Raw genomic sequence first — 27,629 nt, 5'->3', positions numbered from 1 at the left:
TGATTAACTCTTCAAAATCACGTGACTAGAATGAATTAATTTAAATTTTAATGATGTGAACGGTGGGACAAAAATGTGTGCAATTTAAAGGTGCATAGTTTGGTTTTTTAAACAAAATGAAAGGTTGTTGTAGGATGCTCAGCTGATTTCAATTGCATTGTATTTGGGAATATATGAAATTAACCGTTCTATGTAAACAATTAGTCTTCATGGTTACTTAAAGGGAGATTAATATCACCTATCCCAGCAAAATGTTTGTAGCCAAAGAAGTAGTTAAATCATGAGTGCAAGTGATGTCGGACTACATCTTTTTACGTGAAAGAAGTCATGATTTTTACAAGGGCATGGTGCAGTGAGGATACTATCTAATTTACTTCTTAAGCACACATTTTGCATTAGTTCTTTGTAGTGAATAAATCACAACAACACATGATTCAACTACTTCTTTGGCTACAAACAAAGATGTAGTTCGAAATCACTTTTATTATTTTTTGTATACAAATTACTTTTTATGAATGCAAACATATTGCTGTTATTATAATTAACAAGAAACAAATTATGTTCTTTGTCTTTTTAAGTTTTTTTTTTTGCAAAATTTTGAAATTTCTAAAATGTGAAAAATTTATGAAATGGATTCAAATCGGACATTGTCAAAATGTGAAGAACGGACTGCATTTTTCATGACTCGCGTGGACTGCTTCAAAAAAAGCTATTCAATCACTACTTCACAAGGAACAACTTCAAATAAATGTTGCTGGGATGCTACGAGTATGTTTATTACAAAAACGCTTTCATAAACTGCTTTTTTTTATATTTATTCAATGGAATTAACAACAAACTCCTTTTATTAAAATTTATCTAGTGTAAATGCGGCTTCAATAAAACTAGCGCATTAAACTCCGATTAAATTATACAGGATTTCATAAATACTGTAAATTCTAATTGTCATGAAGAAGGTTAACCCGTCAAAATGATGTACTAGTACGTTTAAATATAACAGTATTTATTAAACCCACTGGGTTTCAAATGTCAATTCCATTGCGTTCACGTCAAATAAACAAGAGTAAAAGTAAACATGCTAGTAACCAAGAATTTTGACAGTCATTAAAAGGATTTGAAAATTTAAATTACTTAAAACCATTTGCTGTACGTAATTGCGCTACCCGTCATTTCTTACCCACTGTTCCCCACATGCAATAACCCCGTCCCCCCAATATACATTGCAACATAGCATAAAATATCCACTTTTGTAGTTACATTGACCGTTATATTTGAAAATAGTTGTGAACTTAAAGCATTAAATGCAATTTTTTATTGCTAAAACAACATGAAATGTCAACACCATGTTTCAGCACCATATTATGTTTTAACATTAAAATTTACCCAAAAGGAAACATCTAAAAATCTTAGATGTTGTTTTTTAGAATCATTTTGTCGTTCCGCTAGACTGATTTTAAAGCGACAACGAGGTAATTGACGCTAAATGTCATTTTAGTTTGGTTAATCAAGAAAATCCATACATGCCGAATAAGTTCAGCAGTAATTAAACAAAAATTAATTAACACAGAGAGGGGTTATTTGTTAAGTGTTAAAATTCTGTCACAGAATTAACATCCAAAAAATGTGAAAGTATTGTTATTGACATTTCAAATTTCGCTTATATTTTTAAGATTTTGTTGTTGTTTATATTTGACTTAAAGTTTATTGACATAAGACATAAAGCTGGAAAATCGCAATTAACGTAATATTTAAATTAAAACGACAAACGCATGTTTTTATTAGCAGCAAGCAGTTTGATATTATTTTGATATGCAGTTAAAACGCAAGTACTCAGGCACTGCAACTTTTTAGTTTTTATATTTTTAGGGCTATATAACGGGATTTAATAAACCCATTGGGTTTCAAATGTCAATTCCACTGCGTATATGTCAAATAAAACCTCAAAAAGAAGGTTAACCCGGAAAAAGCTCTAATGCAAACGGCGTTTTAAGGCCAAAACTCAATCGATTTTTCTTGAAAGAACAGCTGAGACAAATTCTAGGTTGCTCTTAGCAAAACGAACAAAACTAACGACGAGCCGATTGAGTTTTGCCCTTTACGGCGCCATAAGTTCATCGTAAGTTAATGAGACTGATGATTTATTCCAAATGAAAAAGAAATATAAGAAAATATTTTTCATTTCAAATTTTCATAGAACAAGAATCCTGCCACAGCTGATGTCATACATGTGAAAAACATATGAGGTCTGTCTGGTTACTTTCCCAGCGAGAATTGTCCAGCAAGAACTTTCTCGGAGAGTAACAGCTGGTTTACATTACGAAATCGATTGGATTTCAACTGTCATTTCCTTTGCGTATACGTCAAATGAAAACTCATTTGAAATAAATTGGATTTCATTTGACGTTTGAGCAATGGAATAGACAGTTGAAATCGAGTGGATTTCGTAAATGTAAACCAGCTATAAGGTGTTTTTATTCTCGTTTGCAAGAAAAAACTTAAACAGAATTGACAGTTGAAATCGAGTGGTTTTCGTAAGTGTAAACCAGCTATAAGGAGTTTTTATTCTCGTTTGCAACATGGTACAATAATACAGGTAGCATTATCAGGCCAGCTGATGGTAACATAATGTGTCAAGTGCATTGAATTGATGTCAAATTTTGACACCTTATGTTACCAACAATTGCCGAGGCGGCTACCTGTGTATTTGTACCATGTTTGCAAGAATAAAAGTAATAGAGTTGTTAAATCTAGTGAACTAGTTCAGTACCATAGTTCGTTTGCGTATGATTTATTTTATTTAAACAAAGAGATAATATAACTCATTCGCAGTTCGTTCAGGGAAACAACCGGTGTCCACTGAACTATATTTTGAACTAGGTCGTTCAAACGAACCAGATTTTAACAACTCTAATGGGGTTTCTATACGGTATGTTTTTTACATATTCATGCATAGCAACTGTCACTTTTTTCGCCCATATGTGATTCCTTCTGCACGGCAAAATTTTATTTTTCATTCGTTTTCTGTTGTTTTCTTTATTTATTCAGCGTACAAACAAAACAGCTGTTTACCTTTGGTTGTACAGACCAGAATAGAGCGCGTTCTATTCGAAAAATTTACATATGTATGCACATAACACTTTCATGCATTGAAATTTCTATATGGTTCACACCATGTGTACAAAATTCAGATTTGTAAAAAGTGACAGTTGGTATGCACAAATATGTAAAAAACATACCGTGTAGAATAACTTTAAAAAGTAAACGGTTAACACACTTTCCCTGCAAAAACTTGCAAGCCAAAACACAACAATTTGGCGGTCATTAAAAGAACCTAACGCTTGGTTTACATTTACGAAATCCACTCGATTTCAATTGCCATTTCCTTTGCGTATAAGTCAAATGAAAACTCATCTGAAATCCATCGGATTTTATTTGACTTTTAAGCAATGGAATTGACAATTGAAATCGAAACTTAGTCCATATTTATATTAGGCAATTTTCCTTGCGGCAATTGCCAGTTTGATGAGGAGATAGGTGAGGCATATGGTAACCCTTTGCCTCTCAACACCCTCTCTCACCGACAAATTGACAATTGCCGCAAGGAAAATTTCCTAATGTAAATATGGTCTTACTATAAGCAAGTAAAAATGTTATATTTTATATTTATTTATTTTTTAAAGCCTTTACCTAATTAACTGCGTGTTGCGTGTGCGTTCAAAAAACAAAAACAAAATACATGTATTTGTTTTTGTTTTCAATTCGAAATACATGTATTTTGTTTTTGTATTTTTGAACGCACACGCAACACGCAGTTAATTAGGTAAAGGCTTTAAAAATAAAAAAATAAAATGACTCAAAAAAAGGAATTTTTCATTTTGCAACTTTGATTTCCAAAAAAAAAAAGCAATTAGGCTTGCTATTTCCACAATAAAAATGTTTTCAATTTGCACAAACATAAATCACCGAATAATTAAACACATATGATTCATTGCTTTCGGGAAGAAGAATAGTTGCAAGTGGTTGCAAGAAGAAATTTGTCCAGCAAGAATTTTTAAACTTTCAGCCCGTTTCAATAAAGTAAGGCGTCATTTCTGATAAAAGAATAAAAGAACCAGAGTAGCATGGATGCGTTTTCGGCTTAAACTCAAAACTTTATCCACGTTATCCAAATAACGTTAAAACTGTACCACAGTATCAAAATTCATCTAACTACCTTAATTACATTGTTAAACTCTAAGAACATTATCCCATCTCAGCAATCTTATAACGTAAAACCAAATCTTATCAAGTTAACTAATTTAGACAACACTTCTAATCCTAAAATGCTTTCAACCGGGTAATGGGTGATATAAAAAGCCAATCAAACGAATGACAGTTAAAAACGTTATCCAGCAAGAATTTGCAATCTCGCGACTGTCAAGAACTGTCAAAATCTCTCTCGAATCGCTCTCTTTTGCTGGCTTTTTGTGTTAATGTCATGTTCACACTAGCGTTTCAATTACGTTGTTTAAACAAAATTTCCTTAATTTTTGTTTCCTTGTTTTCACGAAAATTTGAACCGAAAACACATAAAATATACATTAAATGAACAGGAAAAGCAATAGACTTTCCTTCAAATGTATCTTCTAAATTTAAATACACACATTTCATTCATTTTTTTCCATAAAATCCGAATAATTTTGCGTTTTCAATATATTTTGATATGTTTCTATTTTCAAAATTGAAGAGAGAGACACATGTCAAAACAATGTTTGTGTATACAGACTTTCAGTTATTTGTTTCCTTTTTGTTTATGACTTTTTACGCGATTTTGAACTAATGGACAAGAAATGTGTGTGGAATTAAGAAGGAAACACAACCATCTTCCTTCTACATCTATATAAAATGTTTTTAGTTCATTAATTTTCATTTATCTTTTTCCTTTTTCTAAAAATTTTTGTGTTTTCAAAAAATTTTTCAGTTTTGAATTTAGACATGTCAAAATTAATTTATTTCGATAAATGCTCTCATTTGTTAGAGATGGGACATATTTTATCGTTGTTAGGAGAGTATTTCTACTTGAAAAACGTAGAAAAATCGTCGTTCGTTCTCAGAATTTTGTATGGGGAATCAAGTAATTTATTCTTATTTGAGGGTCGAACAACGAATAGAGAACGAACGACGTACCGTGGAAACGGGCTATAACAGACGACCTTTTAGCACAATTGGTACAAATTGCTATAAATTTTAGGGTAACCACACACACACTTATGGTGTAATATAACCATAATATGACCGAATTAACAGATGTCTCAGAAACAAATCGCTAATCACTAATTTTGTTTAGTTTTTGTACTGTGATTCAATCACAATAGTGTATTTTGACAACTCAAATCATGATCAGCTGTAGTTTGCTTTTACACAGGTGCAGTTAAATCACTAGTACAAGTACCGCGGAAGTACATTTTTTATGAATTCATCAATGAATTTTATTTACAAGGGAGCGCACAGCTAGGAAGCACTCTATTTTGCTTCTCAGCACGCAGATAAAAAGCAGTCCATTTTGAATCCAAATCACGACTTTTGATGTGGTGCTTTGGGCTGAATTTAAAGGCATTCTATTACCCGTTTGCACTTAACCGGATTTAATAAACCCACTGATTTTCAAATGTCAATTCCATAGCGCAAACGTCAAATAAATCCTCATAAAGAAGGTTAAACCGGCAGAAAGCTCTAATGCAAACGCCGTTTAAAGAAGGTTAACCCGACAAAAAGCTCTAAAGGCGTACATAAGCTGCCTTGCCTGCTTACCTTGCTTACTTCTGATAAAAGAATAAAAAAGAAAAGGGCAACCCAGTTCGAAATTTCCCCGGCCTTCTTTATTCTTTTATTTTTATTATGTCAAAAATGAAGCAGGAAAGCAAGGCAATCAGGCAGAGCAGCTTATGTACGCAGGCCTTGAAGGCCTCGACACATAATACTATGTTCACATTTACGAAATCCACTCGATTTCATCTGTCAAATCCTTTGTGTATACGTCAAATGAAAACTCATCTGAAATCGATTGGATTTCATTTGACGTTTGAGCAATGGAATTGACAGTTGAAATCGAGTGGATTTCGTAAATGTAAACATAGTATAAGAAGCATGGCATTCTTGCTGAAGTCATATCTGATAATAGACTTAAGACCAAGTTCGACCTAATGAAAAGATTTCAGAATCACATATGAATTAGGTCGAACTTGGTCTTTAGTCATTTACCAGATATGACTTATAGCTCATTTAGACTAGCCATAAATCCTCAACTGGATTTCATAAATCCAGTACAAATCTCATTGCATTTAGATATACCTTTTGGAGGATTTAAATTTCAATCATTTTTGTTCATAGCACAATTACCAAGGTATATGCATCAGCCTATCCGATCGAATTTGAAACGTCAGAAGAAGTCGTTGTAAATTGAACCTCGAAAAAACATACGGCAAATAAAAAATTTTTTGTTTAATATTGAAAATGTTAGCACATTCTGCTACTAATGCTAACTAATGAGCAAATAAAGAATTATTTTTTATTTTATCGAAGAAAAACAATAAAAACACTTAGAATTATTTTATCGTTTAAACATAGCAAATATTTTTCTTGGTTGATTAAAATCATCTTTGTATATCAAATCAAATTTATTTTTTTCGCATCGTTTACAAATTTTGACATTTTAATTTATTTTTGTAATAGCAATTCACCGATGCATCTACATTGTTTTTTGTGCCAGCTTGCAACTTTTTGTATTTTCTAGCAACATGTTGCAAAAACAGAGTTGTATACGAGGATTTATACCGGATTTAAAACAAATCCACCCAATACGAGCATTTATTTTTTTATGGGAAATCTGGTAGATTTTGACCGGATTTAGCAAATAAAACCTGATAATGCACTACATCCGACTAATGAATTCATATCTAAATGACCTATTAAGCAAGAATGCCATGCTTCTTATGTGTCGGGGCCTTTATGTAAACACCGTTTAGGAATGTGTTTTTACCAAGCATAATCTAAACGGGGTATAATAGTACGTTTACATTTATGAAATTCGCTGGATTTCAACAGTCGATTCCAATGCTTATACCTAAAATGAAATCCAATGGATTTTAGACGAGTTTTCATTTGACGTATAGGCAAAGGAATTCACAGTTGAAATCCAATCGATTTCGTAAATGTACACGTACTATAAATATGCAATAAAAATGCAAGCCATTTCGAAATATTTGTGTGAAACAAGATTATTAAGAAGTTTATTACATTAACACAAATGATAAAAAAGTCTTCATTAAATTGAAGCACAAAAGAATCTACTTCCTCCTCCTTCTCTGCATTTTGTTGTTGATGTTGCTTTCCCCATCATTAGTTCAGTTTTCAATATGGACTCCAACTTCACTCCTTTAAGAATTTCCGTCTCGTAAATTACCGCATAAGTGTTCACAACATAAGCTGCCTCGCCTGGTTGCCTGCTTCATTTCTGACATAATAAAAATAAAAGAATAAAGAAGGCCGAGCGCACTAGCGATTTCGAACTAGGTTGCCCTTTTCTTTTTTATTCTTTTATCAGAAGCAAGCAAGGCAAGCAGGCGAGGCAGCTTATGTACCTAGGCCTTTAGTTTGTATTTCTTTATTTTATAACAACTTCTTAGAAATTTTTACACTCTTTTTTGTCTAAGGAAGAAATGTTATTGCTGTTAGAAGGGATCAACAAACTGACTTGTTTGAAGGGATCTACAAACGGAGTGCATTTTTCATAACTCAGTGTGGACTGCATCGAAAGATGTAGTGAAATCATAAATCCACATTAAAATGTGTCTTTAGGCTTCAATTGTACAGTATTAAAATCAAATACATGGATAATCAAACGTTTTAAACATATTTCAAAAATTGTCAGACCTCTAGAGAAAGGACCATCACATATCTGGATATTCATATAACAAGCTTTCTGCAGATATAAAATACTTATTAAAGGTGCATTTGATTGATTTTTTAAACACAAAACCATTCTAACAACACTGCTCTTATTGGCAAACAAAGTAATTTCTAGACTCTTTAATTGATATTATAAAACAGTTCTTAGAAATAAACAAATACAATGTCAAATATCACTACCATCTTCCATTATAACTGAAAACAGCACAAAGCAAAACAAAAAACGAGCCCCCAGCAACATATCTATCTCAAAGATAATATTTGGCAGATGTTTTTTTTTTAATGTTAATAAAAAACAGCAACACCTGATTTGTCAAGTGATTCGCTTAAATATCGATTTTTTAAGCTTTGTTTTTTTCTTCTTGTTATAAAGCCGCAAGCCATAAGCCGGGCAGTTGGCAATAACATCAAATAAACATCCTCTTCCCCACTTAACAATTCACTTGAATATAATCGTCTAAAGATGTTGTGGTTGGTTTTTAATATATGACTATTTTGTTTTTTTTCGTTAAAATTCATTTTAACAAAAAACTTGCATTTCAAAATTCGAAAACGAAAAGGTGTTTAACAAATTGATTTGTAGAAATTTCCATTAACAGTTTCTTTAGAGAAATAAAATTGGTTACGGGGCATTTCGTTTTTTTTTTTTTGTTTGCATAAAATATGCAAAGGTATCAACTGCCAGCTATCAATTAATAATTAATGTTATTGGCATTCAATATTTTGCCATGCTACTTGGCCCAATATCTTGGGACTTCTGTGTCATTTTTGCTCTGTTCCAGAACCTGCAAAAAGCTACTACTTTTTACTACGATAACATTTTTTCCTTTATGTTATCGAAAAAAATAGTAAAAATTATAGATTCTTGCAGTTCTGGAACAGACTATTTATGTGACAATAAAACACAAACTTGGCTCATTAACAATGAGTGTGGGCTAAAATGTTACGAATGTGCGGAGAATCATTAAAAATGCAAAAAAGTCACGCGTTTTTGGGTTAGTTTTTTATTTTAATTCGAATTTCTGCTTCTATTTGTTAAAGAATTGTAAGTAGCCGCAGGCGTTATTATCAGATTTAAATAGAGAGTTAATTGCTAGAAATTTCTTTTATATAATTACCGAAGTATTACACATTTATTAATGTGGGAATTACATAATATTGAAATAAGTCGTCTTTATGGCATAAATTATTTAAAGTAGCGTTTTTGTGAAAGGAATAAAACAAAAAGTTAAACAAGTAATAACTGATTTATATCTAACACTTTTTTATAATAGCACGGTTACATTACAGGTTTTTACCGGGTTAACCCATTTCATGAGGATTTATTTGACGTTTGCGCTATGGAATTGACATTTGAAACCCAAACCCACTGGGTTAATACCGTAACCGGGGTATAAAACATATGTCAGTTAAGTTGTCAATTCCATAGAATATGTATTAAGCATGTGTAACCCAGCAAAAAGTTTGCATCCACGGAAGCAGTTAAATCACTGGTGCAAGTGTCACGAAGTGCTTCTTTTTCTATGAATTCCTCAGTGAATTTTACAAGGGAGCGCGCAGAAAGGAAGCACTCCATTTTGCTTCCGCAGCACGCAGTTAGGAAGCACTCCATTTTGCTTCCGCAGCACGCAGCTAGGAAGCACTCCATTTTTAAAATTTTTACCACTTTTACGAGTTTTGCTTTCCCGTACACAAAATTTGTATGAAAATCGTTTACGACTTTTACCACTTTGTAAAGTACGGGAACAGGCCATTAATAAGACATTTTAATTTTATTCTTATAGGCCGTTTATATATAACAAGGTTAACCCAGTGGGTCTGGGTTTCAAATGTCATTTCCATTGTATATACTTCAAACAAATCCTCATAAAGAAGGTTAACCCTGCAAAAAACTATAATATAAACGCCGTATTACTTTAATTTCATTTGTTGAATGAAAATTGAATTTTTTATCGTTTATACATAAAAGTGCTTGTTGGATGTAATCCAAATGTGAGGAAAAGGATTGCCTTTTTCATTAGTCCACTGGAAGCGCATCCATGCATGTAATGAAATCCTCACTCCAACTTGCACCACTTCCATTTTTTTTTGCTGGGAAACTGCATTTTTGTCAAATGCGTAATATTTGGGAAAAATTCTATGGAATTGACATCTCAAATAATGATGTAAATGCGCTATGGAACATATTTATTATCTTTGTAATGTAAACACGCTATAAAGCCGAAAACACATCCAACATTCCAGTAAAGTTGGTCGTCATGTCTGATAAAAGAATAAAGAAAAATGCGAACTATGTTGTCCTTGCTCTTTTATTCTTTTATCAGACCAACCTCGCTGAAACGTTGGATGTGTTTTCGGCTTAATGGGGCTTCGACACGGTATGTTTTATGCATAACGACTGTCACTTTTTACAAATCTGAATTTTGTTGTACACATGGTGTGAACCATGGTGGAATAATGCATTGCCACCGTGGTGCAATGGTATGCACGCCCGCCTTGCACGCAGAAGGTCGGTGGTTCGATTCCCCGGCCAGGCAACACCAAACATTTTTCAACGGTGGCAAAATACCCCTCAGTAATGTTGCCGACATTTCCTGAGTATTTCAGCCTTAAAAAACTTCTCTATAAGTGGTGTCTTAGGACACGCCGTTCGGACTCGGCGATAAACAGTAGGTCCCATATCATTGAGCTAAATATGAATCGGGGTGCACTCATTGATATGAGAGAAGTCTCCCTTGTCCCGTATGGGATGTTGTGGAACAATGTTTTTTTTTTACATTTAAGAAATGCACTCGATTTCAACTGTCAATTCCTTTGCGTATACGTCGAATGAAAACTCATCTGAAATCGATTGGATTCCATTTGACGTTTAAGCAATGGAATTGACAGTTGAAATCTAGTGAATTTCGTAAATATAAACTTAGCATAAGAAGGTGTTACATCAAATCATGTCAAACGTCAAATTTGCTCACAATAATGCATTACTGTAAATTGATTGTTTACATTTTGTATGTGATTTTATTCACAATAACGCATTTTGACAACTGGTATGAAGATCAGCTGTTTTCGGCGTTACACCTTATTATTCCACCATGGTGTGAACCATACACAAATTTCAATGCATCAAATGCTCTGTTCCAGAACCTGCAAGAAGCTACTATTTTTTACTACGATAACATTTTTTCCTTTATGTTATCGAAAAAAGTAGTCAAAAATAGTAGATTCTTGCAGTACTGGAACAGACCAAAAGTGATATGGGTATACATATTAGAGCTGGCAAACCATCGATATTCCCAACATTAGATATTCTCGATATAATGTATTAAAATATCGATTGCTATCGATATTATCGTTAAGCTGTCATCACCATTAATTTGGAAATGAAAATGGCGGAAATGTCAATGATTTTCTTGAAATTTTGCACAAGTAGTTCACAGAAATGTGAACACATAACCGAAAAGTAGCGAAATTTCTATTTATTTCAAGTTAGGGGTTGTTATTCCGATAATATCGATAGGTAAATCTATCTATCGATATTGAATTTTTAAATAACAATCGATATTATCGATAGTGCCATCGATTTTTTGCCAGCTCTAATACATATGCATTTTTTACGAATAGAACGCGCTCTATTCTCGTCTGTACAACAAAAGGAAAACAGCTGTTTTGTTTGTTCGCAATATAAATTACGAAAACAACAGAAAAAGAATGAAAAATAAAATATTGCCGTGCAGAAGGAATTACATAGTCCCGGGCCACACTACAGTAATTTCATTGAAATTTTGATATGAAATTATGCGTCTATAGATCGACGTCCATTGTAGAATAAAATCATAAAATTGCTGTGGTGGGGAATTCGATTTAAGAACACCTAATTTCATGAAATTTTTTAATGAAATTCACGCTAGTGTGGACCGGGACATATGGTGAAAGAAAGTGACAGTTGCTATGCATAACATGTGTAAAACATACCGTGTAGAAACGCTTTAAGTTAATTTGTTCATGTTTGTGCATATTCATATTCTTGCTCACACGGAGCATCCTGCAAATGATCCCACACCCGCTTAGTAATCTTTTCCTACATGTTATTTGTAGCTGAATTTTCCTATATTGTTTAATTAATATAATTAAGTTGTTATTCGTTATTTTAAACATGCTAATAAGTTCATTATATCGAAATTGTTTAATTACATGTTTTAAATTAAATTTTATTAGGAACATTTTACAAAAAAAAGCTTGTAGCAGTCAATTCGATCACTTTAAATTAACAATAAATGCAAAAGCTCATTAAAATGGTTAACACTTAATCTACACAACAACAATTTTAAGTATCAATAATTCCCTGCTTAAAAAAAGGAAGTAACAAAGCATTCCCCGCTAACGCTTTTATATATTCTACTAATAAAACATAACCCTCACAAATGTATATCGGAAGTACAGAAGCACTGCATTATCAGAATAATAATTAGTTTTTTTTTTGTTTTCTAAAACGTACCCCTATATAAGTCGATACTCATACTTTATTACATTTTTTATATAATACTTCTTTAATCGTAACCTCCATGCCAAATATATTAAAATCGAAACATTTCACGTTTTGAACACTTTTTACATATTAAGCTCACACGTGCTTTTCTGTAAATCGTCAGCTAACAAAACAAAAAATCGTGACGTGACAGCTCATCACCACCAGTCAGTCAGTATATTGAAAAACATAATAACAATAAATTAAGCTGAGAATTTATTTTTAAAACAACAATTGCCTTTTTTGCGTCGACACGATAAAATAAGTTAGCTTTTGAATTATTCTTATGGGAACTTTTGTGTTGTTTTACAAAGTCTGCATAAATATGATTGGCCCCGTAAGATATTTCAATGTCAATAACTATTTTTAGTGAAATTTATGAATGGGTGGCAGAAATCTGAATATTTATTCAATTCAAGATCTCAAATTTTTGCCGGGTTAACCTCCACTATGAGGATTTATTTGACATACATATGGATATGCAATGTCAATTGAAACCCACTGGATTTACTAATGGGGTTTCTACACGGTATGTTTCTTACATATTCATGCATAGCAACTGTCACTTTTTTTCGCCCATATGTAATTCCTTCTGCACGGCAAAATTTTATTTTTCATTGGTTTTCTGTTGTTTTCCTTATTTATATCGCGTACAAACAAAACAGCTGTTTACCTTTGATTGTACAGACGAGAATAGAGCGCGTTCTATTCGAAAAATATACATATGTATGCACATAACACTTTGATGCATTGAAATTTCTGTATGGTTCACACCATGTGTACAAAATTCAGATTTGTAAAAAGTGACAGTTGGTATGCACAATTATGTAAAAAACATACCGTGTAGAACACCTTTAAATCCAATACAATGTAAATGTATTATTATGCCACTTTTATATTATAGCCCTTTGCAGGTTTGACCTAATTTATGGGGATTTATTTGAAATATAAGGAATGGAATTGACATTTGAAACCCTGTGGGTTTGTTAAATTCGGTTATATGTAAACGAATTTTTAGATGAGGAACATTTTTAACGTTTCAGTGCCTGAACACATTGGAAGTAGAGCTGGCAAAAAATCGATGGCACTATCTATAATATCGGTTATATTTTAAAAGTTAAATATCGATAGTTAGTTTTGTCTATCGATATTATCGGATTAAAAATCCCTAACCTAAAATCTATTCAAAGGAATAGAAATTTCAACGCTTTTCGGTTTTGTGGATGTGAGAAAGTTAGTCCGTAGCCACACGTACCAATTTTTCGTAAAAGTAAATTGTACCTTATGTCTTTTTATTAAATAATTGTTTATTTTTTCTCCTTTATAAGTCTGTGAAGTTCTTGTGCAAAATGTCGTTAAAAGCATAGATGTTTCCGCAAATTTTATTATGGATTTTTTGAAATGAAATATCGAAAATATCTAATGTTGGAAATATCGATAGTTTGCCAGTTCTAATTGGAAGAGAGATGAGCAAAAAGTAATCGAATTTCAAACGTACAACTTTCTTGAATTTTCTTTTCCAAAAACATTCACCTAAAAAAGATTGCAAACGGTATCTCTGCCTCGGTTCAAATTAAAACGCAATAAAATCAACCAACCATTACATTAAACCAAATAAATTATCTCATATTTTGCATAAATTATTTTTCTAACAATTTCATGTTTTCGTTTATTATAATTATGATGAGAATATTTTATAAATTGTAATATAATAACAATTAGAATGTGCATTAAAGGGAAAGTGATAGATATTTGAAGGGATTAATGAATAACGAAACAATTAATTAGTTAGCGATAACAAGCATTGCTATTTAAATTGTTGCCGATAACAAGACAGTCTATATTAGTACTTATCGATATTTTCATTTCTCAAGAAATGCTCACCAATAACAAGATTTTCTATAACATTATTTCGATAACAATAGTTTCTGTAGAAATTCCAAAAAATTTCATAGAAACTCATACCGATAACAATATTTTGTATAGAAATTCCTACCGATAACGTTTTCTATGAAATAAAATAACTTCTGTAGAAATTCTTACCGGTAAGGATATTTACTATGGAAATAATTATCAATAGAACAATTTTAATAGAAATAATTTGCCGATAATAAGATTTTCTGTTGTAATGTTGTAATGCACATTGCCAGTTTTGAATGACAGCTTTGCTCAAATAATCGGTTGCTTGATAGTGTGGCCGCTCATTTTTGTCATTCATCGTGCAACCAGAAAATATTTAGTTGTTGTTGGACGGTTGGGCAGTTATCGATAATTGCGAAAAATTGACATTCAAAACTGACAATGTGTACCGCATTTTTCTGACAGTCAATCACGAAATTTGTTGATGTTACTGGGTAGTTTGACAGTTATCGATATTTCAGAAAAATCGAGTCAAAACTTATCGTCAAAAAGCGCTAATATAAACGGTGTTTTAAACCCCTCTTATGACGTATATGAAATAGCCTGAGTGCACAAGCAGCCTCGCCTGTTTGCCTTGCTTGCCTGCTTCATTTCTGACATAATAAAAACAAATGAATAAAGACGAAACGGGCAACACAGTTCGAAATTTGCTCGGCCTTCTTTATTCTTTTATTTTTGTTATGTCAAAAATGAAGCAACCAGGCGAGTTAGCTTAGTTCCGTTCCACACTAGCGTGAATTTCATTAAAAAATTTCATTAAATTAGGTGTTCTTAAGTCGAACTCCCCACTACAGCAATTTTATGATTTTACTATACTATGGACGTCGATCTAGAGACGCATAATTTCATATCAAAATTTCAGTGAAATTACTGTAGTGTGGCTCGGGACTTATATACCCAGGCCTTAATGGAATTGACAACCCTAATTCATAAAATTTACTAAATACGGATACCACTCAATTCCCACGTTTGTAGAAAACTCCTCTGTCTTAAACGTTTTTTTTAGACTATGCACTTATACGGTGATTAAGTGCATGATTTAGATTTATTTGACATATATTGTATGAAAATTACAACATAAATCCACTGGATTAACTAAATCCAGCATAGTCTAAATGTACTTTTAATTTATTTGCCCGTTAAACGTATGGAAACAATTGTCATATAATTCAAGATAGAGCCATTATCATGATAATGAATGCTAGCATAAACGTACTCTTCGATCTTTTATCTTGTTTACATTATAAAGGCCTGTATTGGGATTCTGTAACTCATTTTTGCTGTTATCGATAATTGTCGGCAAAATTAAAATGCTTATAATTTCGAAAATTAATTTTCGAAATTAATAAATTTATTTGTCGGTAAGTTAACGATGAATAAAAAGTAGTCGCTAGCCTCTGCCGACACAAACAGTGATGTCAAATTTTCTTTATGTTTTTAGTCATAATTTTGCGATTTAATTTTACCGATTTTTGTCGGTAACAGCAAAAATGAGATTGAGAATCCCACTACTGGGTACATAAGTTGCCTTGCCTGATTGTCTTGCTTTCCTGCTTCATTTCTGACATAATAAAAATAAAAGAATAAAGTAAGCCGAGCAAATTTCGAACTGGGTTGCCCTTTTCTTTTTTATTCTTTTATCAGAAGCAAGCAAGGTAAGCAGGCAAGGCAGCTTATGTACTCAGCCCTTAACTTTTTACACCAAATAATACCCCGGTTACTTTTAACCGGATTAACCCGGTGGGTTTGGATTTCAAATGTCAATTCCATAGCGCAAACGTCAAATAAATCCTCTCGAAGTGGGTACTATAAGAAGCCTTGCCTCCTGGTTTTCTTGCACTGCTACATTTCTAAATAGTTCGAAAATAAAAGAATAAAGAAGGCCGAGCAAATTTCGAACTGGGTTGCCCTTCTCTTTTTTATTCTTTTATCAGAAGTAAGCAAGGTAAGCAGGCAAGGCAGCTTATGTACGCAGGCCTTTATAATAATGGCCTAAAGTATATTTTTGCGATTAAACGAAATTAAGTAATCTGATTTTGAACAGCTGGTGGAACACAATTATTAAATACTACAATGTGCCACAGATGGGGCTGTTGATATGCTACAAGCTGTTTTTTAATTTGTCATTCCATTGAATGACAGTCAAATAAACGCAGCATTTTCCCAAAACTCGTATTTTACGCCCTTGTGTAAATAACATTTAAGAGCGTATTTATATCAAAAGAGATTTAGTTCAACTGTTCTAATCATTTCGGACATGAAATATTTCTTATTTTTTTGGAAAAGAGCGAACACTATTTCTCTTAATCTCATATGAAACATTAATTTAATGTCACGTACACTCGAATCAACAATATTTAATTTAGAGTGTGGAAGATTATCAACATGTGTCTAAGTATTTGAACTAATCATTTTTTAATTAGTTAATAAAACATAAGTACCTCAATATTTAGCAGAGATATCTTGCAGCCCGTTTTTTTGTATTTTTACGCTAATCAATGGGACTGATAAAAGTAGGTCATAAATCATTTGTTTTAATATGCAACTGCAATATTGAGTAATAAAATGTTGATATAGAAAATATCGGTAAAAAATTAAAACAATATGAGGACAAATCATTGTATAAAGGGATCAAGGTTTATGAGAATCAAATGCATTTAGCAGCTGGCATATTTATTTCTTCTTATCGAAATAAATTTCAAGAGAAAAGTGTTGCTTTTGACAGTTTTTATGTCGAAAATTTTGTTGTCGATAAATTGCAGTATGTAACTCTTATTTTACACGCTAAAACTTCATACGAAACTTTCCCATTATTTTGGCGTTCATAGATCGAGTTCCATACAAAAGTAATTTTATGAAATTACTGTAATGTAATCGTAATGTAATCGTATGAAAGTTTCAGCGCATAACATAACTCTTATGTTACACGCCTAAACTTTCATACGAAACTTTCCCATTATTTTGGCGTTCATAGATCGAGTTCCATACAAAAGTAATTTTATGAAATTACTGTAATGGGGAACTCGACCTAAGAACGCCAAAATAATGGGAAAGTTTCGTATGAAAGTTTTAGCGTGCAACATAAGAGTAAGAGTAACATGTCATCGCATCCTAAAGCGATAAATGTTGGCCTTGCTTTTTTATTCTTTTATCAGCAATGATGCCCAACTTTGCTAAAACATTTGATGTGTTTTCGGCTTAACAATGTCAAAGATACCACAGAAACAATCCCAGAGGATGGTCAAGATAACCGAAAATCTGCTTTAGAATAATAAATGTTATAACACAGTGAAATTTTTTGGCTTATTTCACGCTCAATGTAAAAGAATAAAGGGCAGATACTACCTAACTCAAATGGTATCATGCATTTCTTTATTGAGCCTGAAATAAGTTTGAATTATGCATTGAACATTGTTGATGAAGAAAGCAACAATGTTCAATGCATAATTCAAACTTAATTTAATGTAAAAGAATAAAGGCCAGGTTATACCTAATTAATATGCGATGCAGCATTTCTTTACTCTCTTAAGGGCTGTTTACACCATCTATCAATGTCATATGAGCTGCCATTTCTTTCACCTCGACATTCTCTATGTTTGTCAAAATTGACGTCATCCATACAATTTTCAATTTGTGCGTTCATACCTGCAAGTATTATTTTCGTATGAAATAACCTAAAAATATAAAAACAGCTGTTTTTGTCATTATTTACATTTATTGTTGAGTTGCAATTTTGCGCAAATTTTAATTTTGGTTGGAGGAAACTGAATTGGTGTTTGGAGTTATAGAGGTATTCATGTTTTTGCCACCAAACAATAATTTCAAAGACTGCTTCTTTCGACCAATCGATCTGAAAATAACATTATAAACGCCATTTATTTACTTTACTGAATATTTAAATATACATACCTTTCCATTTTCTTTTTTAAAAGATTTTGTTTTTCATTTTTTGTTTGAGAATGTCAGAAAACAGCTGATAAATTTATGTTTACATACGAGAATGCCGTATCAAATAGAGCGCTCCCTAAATGAAAAAATTACATATGAGTTGCCAAATCATTTTGATAGATGAAAATTTTCATAGTGGTTACACTATGTGTACAACATTCGCAGGTAGAAAATTTGGCATCTCATACGACATTAGGCGTGTCTTTTTACTTACTAAATGTTGCTGAAACATTTTTTTCAGCAACTTTTCCTTTATACAACTGTCAAAATCTGCAACATTAGTAATAATTATTACTAATTATCACGTAAAAAGACACAGCTATTGATAGATGGTGTAAACAACCCTTTACATAAAGTGAGGAATGGATAAGTATGAATTTCACATTGTGTTTGCGCCTTAAAGGTAGAAACACAATGAAATACGCCGCTTTTTCACACTCAGTTTCATGTATAAGATTAAATGCCAAGTACTACCTAATTCGAATGAATTCGGTAGCATTTGAATTAGGTAGTACTTGACCTTTAACCTTTAACATGACACTGAGCTTGAAAAAAGCGGCGTATTTCATTGTGATTCTACCTTATTTCTTGTAAAATAGTAAAAGGGAAAGGGCAACCTAGTTTGAATTTGTCTCGTCTGTTCTTTATTGCTTTACCAGAAATAAAGCGAGGCAAGTAAGTAAAATCCATTAGTTTTGCCTCTTAAGGACTCGGTACATAAGAATCCTTACCTCTGGCTTTCTTGGCAACCAGGCAAAGCAGCTTATGTACCCAGGCCTTAAGTTTACTTTTACTATTAGATGGATTTTGAGACGCAAAATAAGCCAATTTGGAGGCGTTAAATACATAATTTTCACAATAAAAGTGAATGCCAATAATGTTCTCCATGAAATTTAATGATTACTTTTAACTTTAAGCTAACCGGAACGCTATAAATATGTTCGGAAAATCCAAACTTTAACAAAAGAACACTTATACTATGTTTACATTTACGAAATCCACTCGATTTCAACTGTCAATTCCATTGCTCAAACGTCAAATGAAATCCAATCGATTTCAAATGAGTTTTCATTTGACGTATACGCAAAGGAATTGACAGATGAAATCGAGTGGATTTCGTAAATGTAAACATAGCGTTAGAAGAATGGGAGTATGACTGTTAATGTTATCACTTTATGAAATATAAATGATTACGATTTAAATTTAATTATCACTTTTAACTTTAAGTTAAACGGCGTTTGCACTAGAGTTTTTTTTTGTCGGGTATAGCCTTAACAGGGTTCACCTTCTTTATGCGCAAGTTTTTTTATGTAAACTGCTCTCATATGAATTGTATGGTGTCAGAAGTAAAGGAACGCTTTTCGAGTAAAAAGGGGTAAAACTTGAAGATTCTTGCGCGTAAAGGAACAGAGCTATAGATATATAGAAACACTTCGAAATTACCAGAAATAACACTCATGTCGCATTTACATCAAACAGGTTTTCATAAAAGTTGTCAAATCCATTTAATATCTGATAAATGAAATACGTATTTACCACAAATCCTTGTTTTAGGTGCCAATGTAAATTAGCTTTACGTCATAAACAAATTATTATATTTGACGTATATGCAGTTAACCTATTAACCTTCTTTATGAGGATTTATTTGACGTTTGCGCTATAGAATTGAGATTTGAAATCCAGTGGGTTTATTAAATCTGGTTAAGTGGAAACGGGGTGTTAAGTGAAACCCTATAAATCTGTTCGAAAAATCCAATAATATATATAACCAGATTTAAGAAACCCACTGGGTTTCAAGGGACATTTCCATTGGGTATACGTCAAATAAATCCTCATAAAGAAGGTTAACCCTGCAAAAAGCTTTAATATAAACAGCCTACTAGTCTGATTTTTTGGTATTGCACCATGTATAGTACTCGTATGTATCATGGGTATAACCAACGGCTTCAATAAAAATATTATAAAATTATACTATTTACAATAGGGCAAAGTGTAAATTTAGCACACCTCCTACTAATTGATTTTATAACGCCAATATATAATATTTTACTTTTGCTTTTAAAATTAAATCCTCAGTTCTTGGAAAAATTCTCAAATAATCGTTTTGGAAAATATGGGATTTGATAAGAGATTACGGGAATAGTTGCAATGAAATTATAAACAATGCAATACGAAATGGACAATATGTATTAGTCATTTGGATTTGGAAGATTTACAATGGCATATAAAATATTTATTTGATATACTATCGTTCGCTTAATGGGTTTTTTTTATATTTTTCTAGAATTATTACAGCAATAATTGTTAATTTTACAGTTTTACTAATTTCTCCCTTACCTTTTCGCCTTTTTTCTTACAGCTTTTCTTCTAAAGATAATTTCGGAGGAAAATAAACAAACACGATCGTGACTATGCCAAATCTAAACTAATTAACCAAAAACCCCCTAAAACAACAAACATACCTCAACTCTAAATTCCAAATCAAATTTGCAAAGAAGTCGGCAAATATTTGTCTCTCAAACACAATCACAAAATGGTTTACTCAAATCTACCATCATGGCGTAAGTATTTATTTAAAATTATAAATAAAAATATTTGCCAAACTAATTTTGAAGTTTTTTTTGTTGTTTGTACAATACATTCTATTGTATATTCTAAACATGAAGATTTAGCATTAGTTTTGTTCATGAAGAGGTTCTTTGTATCGTTTCTATGCCAAACTATTGACAGGTTTGAAAATAGACATGCCAATATTTAGTTTTGTTGTTTTTTCCTCTAAAACTACGATATGCGGTTTGAAATTTTAATAATGTTTAATATAAATATTGGCATAGAAACAAGTGGCCTGTTCCAGTACTGCAAGAATCTACTAATTTTTACTATTTCTTTTAGATAACATTAAGGAAAAATTGTTATCGTAGTAAAAAGTAGTAGCTTCTTGCAGGTTCTGGAACACAGCAAAGCTTATGTACTTAAAAGTAGGATTAAGGGAACGACGACACTTGATCAACTAAATATTTAATTTATTTTTAGTAATAGTCAAAACTCTTCATAAAGCGGAGTACACACGATCAGTTTTGACTGTCGATTTTTCGGAAATATCGATAAATGTCAAACTGTCCAGCAACACACTGGCAAGCAACCGATTATTTGAGCAAAACTGACAGTCAAAACTGATCGTGTGTACCTCTATAGAAATTCTTGCCGATAAACCGTTTAGCTATAGAAACTCTTGTCGATAACAAAATTTTCTATAGAAACTCTTGTCGATAACAAAATTTTCTATAGAAACTCTTGTCGATAACAAAATTTTCTATAGAAACTCTTGTCGATAACAAGATTTTCTATGGAAACCTTTGTCGATAACAAGATTTTCTATAGAAACTGTTGTCGATAAGAAGATTTTAAAAAGAAACTCTTGTCGATAACAAGGTGTTTTTAGAAACTATGGTTGATGACAAGATTTTCTATAGAAACTCTTGTCAATAACAAGATCTTCTATAGAAGCAAGATTTTCTATAGAAACACTTGTCGATAACAAGTTTTTTTATGTAAACTGCTCTCATATGAATTGTATGGTGTCAGAAGTAAAGGAACGCTTTTCGAGTAAAAAGGGGTAAAACTTGAAGATTCTTGCGCGTAAAGGAACAGAGCTATAGATATATAGAAACACTTCGAAATTACCAGAAATAACACTCATGTCGCATTTACATCAAACAGGTTTTCATAAAAGTTGTCAAATCCATTTAATATCTGATAAATGAAATACGTATTTACCACAAATCCTTGTTTTAGGTGCCAATGTAAATTAGCTTTACGTCATAAACAAATTATCCCATCATTTTCTATAAAACTTCGTTTCTATAATACAATGTTAATATAAGTAATAAACACCAAAATCTATATAAGGTGACAATATCTTCCAAATTGACAACTATCATGAGTTTCATGCGGCCAATGACAATATTTAATTGTATTTATAAACAAAAGAATTACATGTTTAGTTATAGTATTAGCAAGCAAGCACAATAAAAATTTCAAATCTTGATATATTTCATAAAAATTTTCTCCAATTCCTATAATTATTAGCATGCAGATCTTTAACTATTGCACAGAACACAGTAATTTTTGCTTAACTACAACAACATTAAATGAGCTTCACTACACGCAATATAAAACATTTGTTTTTAATTCTACTTAAATCAAAAAAAAACATTTTATTTTTTCTGTTTGTTTGCTTTTTGTTTTATTTGCCATCAATAAATATTAAAAATAACAATTTCATGCCTTGGAAAAATGCATTTGTTTAAATTGCTCGTCGAGTAATTGTTGTTTATTGTGCTAGACCATAACTTATTATAAATAAAAACAAATTTTTAGTTTTTTCTTTCGTTTGTTATTTAGATGACAATATTATTACCGCATTTTGTTTATTTATGGGTGGTCTGAATTTTTCATTGTGGTAGGTAGGCACACGCGTCATGTCAACAAGTTTTTGTTTTCAGTTTTTTCTTTAGAAAATGTTAACAAACTACCATTATTGCGTTAAACAAATCATTGGACAGTTGGTTGCAAGTGGGTTTTGTTTATTTATGACGTGATAATGACTTATTTTACACTTGACTGACAACTTAGATATAAATTATTTATTGGTAAATTTATATTGGTTTTTAGTAGTAGTAATTGGGTTAGTAGATAATATGTAACAATGACATTTTAAATATAAAGCCTAGTTTTGTTTTTGGCGCTTGAAAGCATATACTTCTTTTCCGCATTCCCAAAAAGTTTGCAAAGTATGACAATTTGACAGAGAATGTTGTTGTTCTAAGCGATAACACGATTTTTTATAGAAATTGTTGCCAAAAACATGATTTTCTTTAAAAATACTTTAAAATAATGAAGTTTTCTATAGAAATTATTATCGATTACACAATTTTCTATAGAAATTCTTGTCGATAACACAATTTTCTATAGAAATTCTTGTCGATAACACAATTTTCTATAGAAATTCTTGTCGATAACTTGATTTTTTATAGAAATTCTTTTCGATAACAAGATTTTCTATATAAACTCTTATCGATAACAAGATTTTCTATATAAACTCTTGTCGATAACAAGATTTTCTATAAAAATTCTTGTCAATAACAAGATTTTCTATAAAAATTATTGTCGATAACAAGATTTTCTATAAAAATTCTTGTCGATAATAAGATTTTCTATAGAAACTTTTGTGGATAACAAGATTTTTTATAGAAATTCTTGTCGATGGCAAGATTTTATATAGAAGTTCTTGACGATAACAAGATTTTCCATAGAAATTCTTGTCGATAACAAGATTTTCCATAGAAACTCTTGTCGATAACGAGATTTTCTATAGAAACTCTTGTCTATAACGAGGTTTTCTATAAAAATTTTTGTCGATAAAGAGATTTTCTTTAGAAAATTTTGTCGATAACAAGATTTTCTACAGAAATTCTTGTCGATAACAGGATTTTATACAGAAATGTTTGCCGATAACAAGATTTTCTACAGAAACTCTTGTCGAAAGCAAGATTTTCTATAGAAATTTTTGTCGATAAAAAGATTTGTTATAGAAATTTTTGTCGATAACAAAATTTTCTATAGAAATTCTAGTCGATTACAAGATTTTCTATTGAAATTCTTGTAGATAACAAGATTTTCAGTAGAAATTCTTGTCGATAACAAGATATTCTATAGAAATTCTTGTCGATAACAAAATTTTCTATAGAAACTCTTGTCGATAAAGAGATTTTTTATAGAAATTCTTGTCGATAACAAAATTTTCTATAGAAATTCTGGTCGATAATAAGATTTTCTGTAGAAATTCTTTTCGATAACAAGAGTTTTTATAGAAATTCTTGTCGATAATATAATTTTCTATAAAATTTTTTAGCAAGCAAGATTTTCCATAAAAATTCTTGTAGATAACATGATTTTCAATAGAAATTCTTGTCGATAACAAGATTTTATATAGAAATTCTTTTCGATAACAAGATTTTCTGTAGAAATTCTTTTCGATAATATAATTTTCTATAAAAATTCTTGTCGATACAAGAGTTTCTATAAAATTTTTTGTTGATAGCATGATTTTCTGTAGAAATTCTTGTCGATAGCATGATTTTCTGTAGAAATTCTTGTTGATAGCATGATTTTCTTTAGAAATTCTTGTCGATAACAAGATTTTCTATAGAAATTCTTGTTGATAACAAGATTTTCTATAGAAATTCTTGCCGATAACTAGATTTTCTATAGAAATTCTTGCCTATAAAGAGATTTCTATAGAAATTATTGTCGATAATATAATTTTCTATAGAAATTCTTGTCGATAACAAGATTTTCTATAGAAATTCTTGTCGATAACAAGATTTTCCATAGAAATTCTTGTCGATAACAAGATTTCCTATAGAAATTCTTGTCGATAACAAGTTTTTCTATAGAAATTCTTGTCGATAACAAGATTTTCTATAGAAATTCTTGTCGATAACAAGATTTTCTATAGAAATTCTTGTCGATAACAAGATTTCCTATAGAAATTTTTGCCGATAACAAAATTTTCCATAGAAATTCTGGTCGATAGTAAGATTTTCTATAGAAATTCTTGTCGATAACAAGATTTTCTGTAGAAATTCTTGTCGATAACAAGATTTTCTGTAGAAATTCTTGTCGATAACAAGATTTTCTATAGAAATTCTTGTCGATAACAAGATTTTCTAAAGAAATTCTTGTCGATAACAAGATTTTCTATAAAAATTCTTGTCGATAAAAAGATTTTCTATAGAAATTCTTGTCGATAACAGGATTGTCTATAGAAATTCTTGTCGATAGCAAGATTTTCTATAGAAAATCCTTGTTGAAACAAGATTGTCTATAGAAAATCCTTGTCAATAACAAAATTTTTTTCTATAGAAATTCTTGTCGATAACCAGATTGTCTATAGAAATTCTTGTCGGCAACAAGATTTTCTATAGAAAACCCTTGTCGATAAAAAGATTTTCTATGGAAATTCTTGTCGATAACAAGATTTTCTATAGAAATTCTTGTCGATAACAAGATTTTCTATAGAAATTCTAGTCGATAACAAGATTTTCTATAGAAATTCTAGTCGATAACAAGATTTTCTATAGAAATTCTTGTCGATAACAAGATTTTCTATAGAAATTCTTGTCGGTAACAAGATTTTCTATAGAAATTCTTGTCGATAACAAGATTTTCTATAGAAATTCTTGTCTATAACAAGATTTTCTATAGAAATTCTTGTCGATAACAAGATTTTCTATAGAAATTCTTGTCGATAACAAGATTTTTTATAGAAATTCTGGTCGATAATAAGTTTTTTTATAGAAACATTTGTCGATAACAAGATTTTCTATAGAAACTCTTGTCGATAAAGAGATTTTTCATAGAAATTCTTGTTGATAACAAGATTTTCTATAGCAATTCTTGTCGACAACAAGATTTTCTATAGAAATTCTTGACGATAACAAGATTTTCTATATAAACAATTGTCGATAACAAGATTGTCTATAGATATTCTTTTCGATAATATAATTTTCTATAGAAATTCTTTTCGATAATATAATCTTCTATAAAAATTCTTGTCAATAACTAGATTTTCTATAGAAACTCTTGTTGAATTTCTATAGAAACTCTTGTCGATAACAAGATTTTCTATAAAAACTCTTGTCGCTAACAAGATTTTCTATAGAAACTCTTGTCGCTAACAAGATTTTCTATAGAAACTCGTGTCGATAACAAGATTTTCTATAGAAACTCTTGTCGATAACAAGATTTTCTATAGAAACACTTATCGACAACAAGATTTGTTACAGAAACTCTTGCCGATAACAAGATTTTCCATAAAAATTCTTTTCGATAACATGATTTCCTATAGAAATTCTTGTCGATAACAAGATTTTCTATAGAAACACTTGTCGATTACACGATTTTCTATAAAAATTGTTGTCAATGTATGATTTTCTAAAGTACAGTACACATTGTCAGTTTTGAATGACGATTTTTTGCAATTATCGATAACTGTCCAACCGCCCAGCAACCACAAAATATTTTGTGGTTGCATGATGAATGACAAAAATGAACGGCCATACTAGCAAGCAACAACAAAGCTGTCATCCAAAACTGACAATGTGTACCCAGCTTAAAAGCATTCTTGTCGATAACAAGACTATATAGAAATACATGTCAATGTTAACGAGGTTGAAAAAATTCTTGTCGATAACAATATTTTCTATAGAAATTCTTGTCGATAAAAATACATTTATCATAGAATTTCTAATCGATAATAAAATTATCCTTTACTAAATGTATTCTTTCTTTTATTTCCAGTCAACGTACCGAAACGCTTCAATGTTGCCGTTATGTTATTTATGGCATGTCTCATGAGTTATATGATGCGTGTCAATTTATCGATAAATATCATAGCGATGGTAAAAAGTACAGATGCAAATTCAACAGAGGAGTTACCAAATGTAAGTATTGTCAAATAAGGGGTTAATTAAAGCATGTTTATGAAATCCAGTGGATTTCAACTGTCAAATCCACGTGTATATGTCAAATAAATTTATAACATGTTTATATATTATATTGGTTAATACCCCGGTTACACTTAACAGGATTAACCCAGTGGGTTTGGATTTAAAATGTCAATTCCATAGCGCAAACGTCAAATAAATCCTCTCGAAGTGGGTTAACCCGGCAAAAAACTCTAGTGTAACCGTACTATAACCTCCTTTTTGAGGATTTATTTATATCCTCAGTATTTACTAAATTCAGTTGAGTACTTTACCAGATGTCGAACGTTTCATCTGAATATGAAGAAAGGCAGAAATAATGTCCGTTTGTTTGTCTTCTTTACAAAATTCTGTCTTGTTGTTCTTTATAGTTTGACATACATAATTTGATTGTAGACTTTCTTTTAAAATCTCTGATGAAATATTTGAGTGTCTGCCATAAGAGTTGCGTTATATTTTATTTTGTTATCAAAGCGCAAAAAATATTAAATAAATTTTAATCGAAGTACCAACATTATATTTCCATTATAAATTCATTATCGATAACAAAAAAAGATTTCATATTTATTTATGGTAGCAGTGAAGAGTTTGTTGATTTGTCTCACAATTAATGATAATAAATATTATTTGTGTCGAAATAAAATTATCAATTCACAAAAGATACCTTTTAGATGTTACTATATATTAGATGTCTATTTAATATTTAAAAGCCCAGTGGTACGTCAGTTGGTCAATATGTT

The 27,629-nt window shown here is 31.1% G+C and overlaps 1 protein-coding gene across 3 annotated transcripts in view; it reads left to right on the top strand.

The window, feature by feature from the left end:
* The window catches only part of LOC141387731 (sialin), a 54,699-nt gene that overhangs the window by 20,393 nt on the left and 6,677 nt on the right, over positions 1-27,629 (top strand). For all 3 annotated transcript variants that reach the window (XM_073957835.1, XM_073957837.1, XM_073957836.1), the window contains 2 exons: positions 20,700-20,901; positions 26,705-26,847. In XM_073957835.1, the coding sequence (XP_073813936.1) occupies positions 20,874-20,901; positions 26,705-26,847 (171 nt within the window). In that variant the 5' untranslated portion in view covers positions 20,700-20,873. The remainder of the gene's footprint in view (positions 1-20,699; positions 20,902-26,704; positions 26,848-27,629) is intronic.

This window comes from Musca autumnalis, unplaced genomic scaffold (genome assembly GCF_047663935.1).
Source record: "Musca autumnalis isolate F117 unplaced genomic scaffold, ASM4766393v1 scaffold_5, whole genome shotgun sequence".
Classification (NCBI taxonomy): domain Eukaryota; kingdom Metazoa; phylum Arthropoda; class Insecta; order Diptera; family Muscidae; genus Musca; species Musca autumnalis.
Note: the sequence above shows the minus strand (reverse complement) of the source record. Positions and strands in the feature narration are given on the sequence as shown.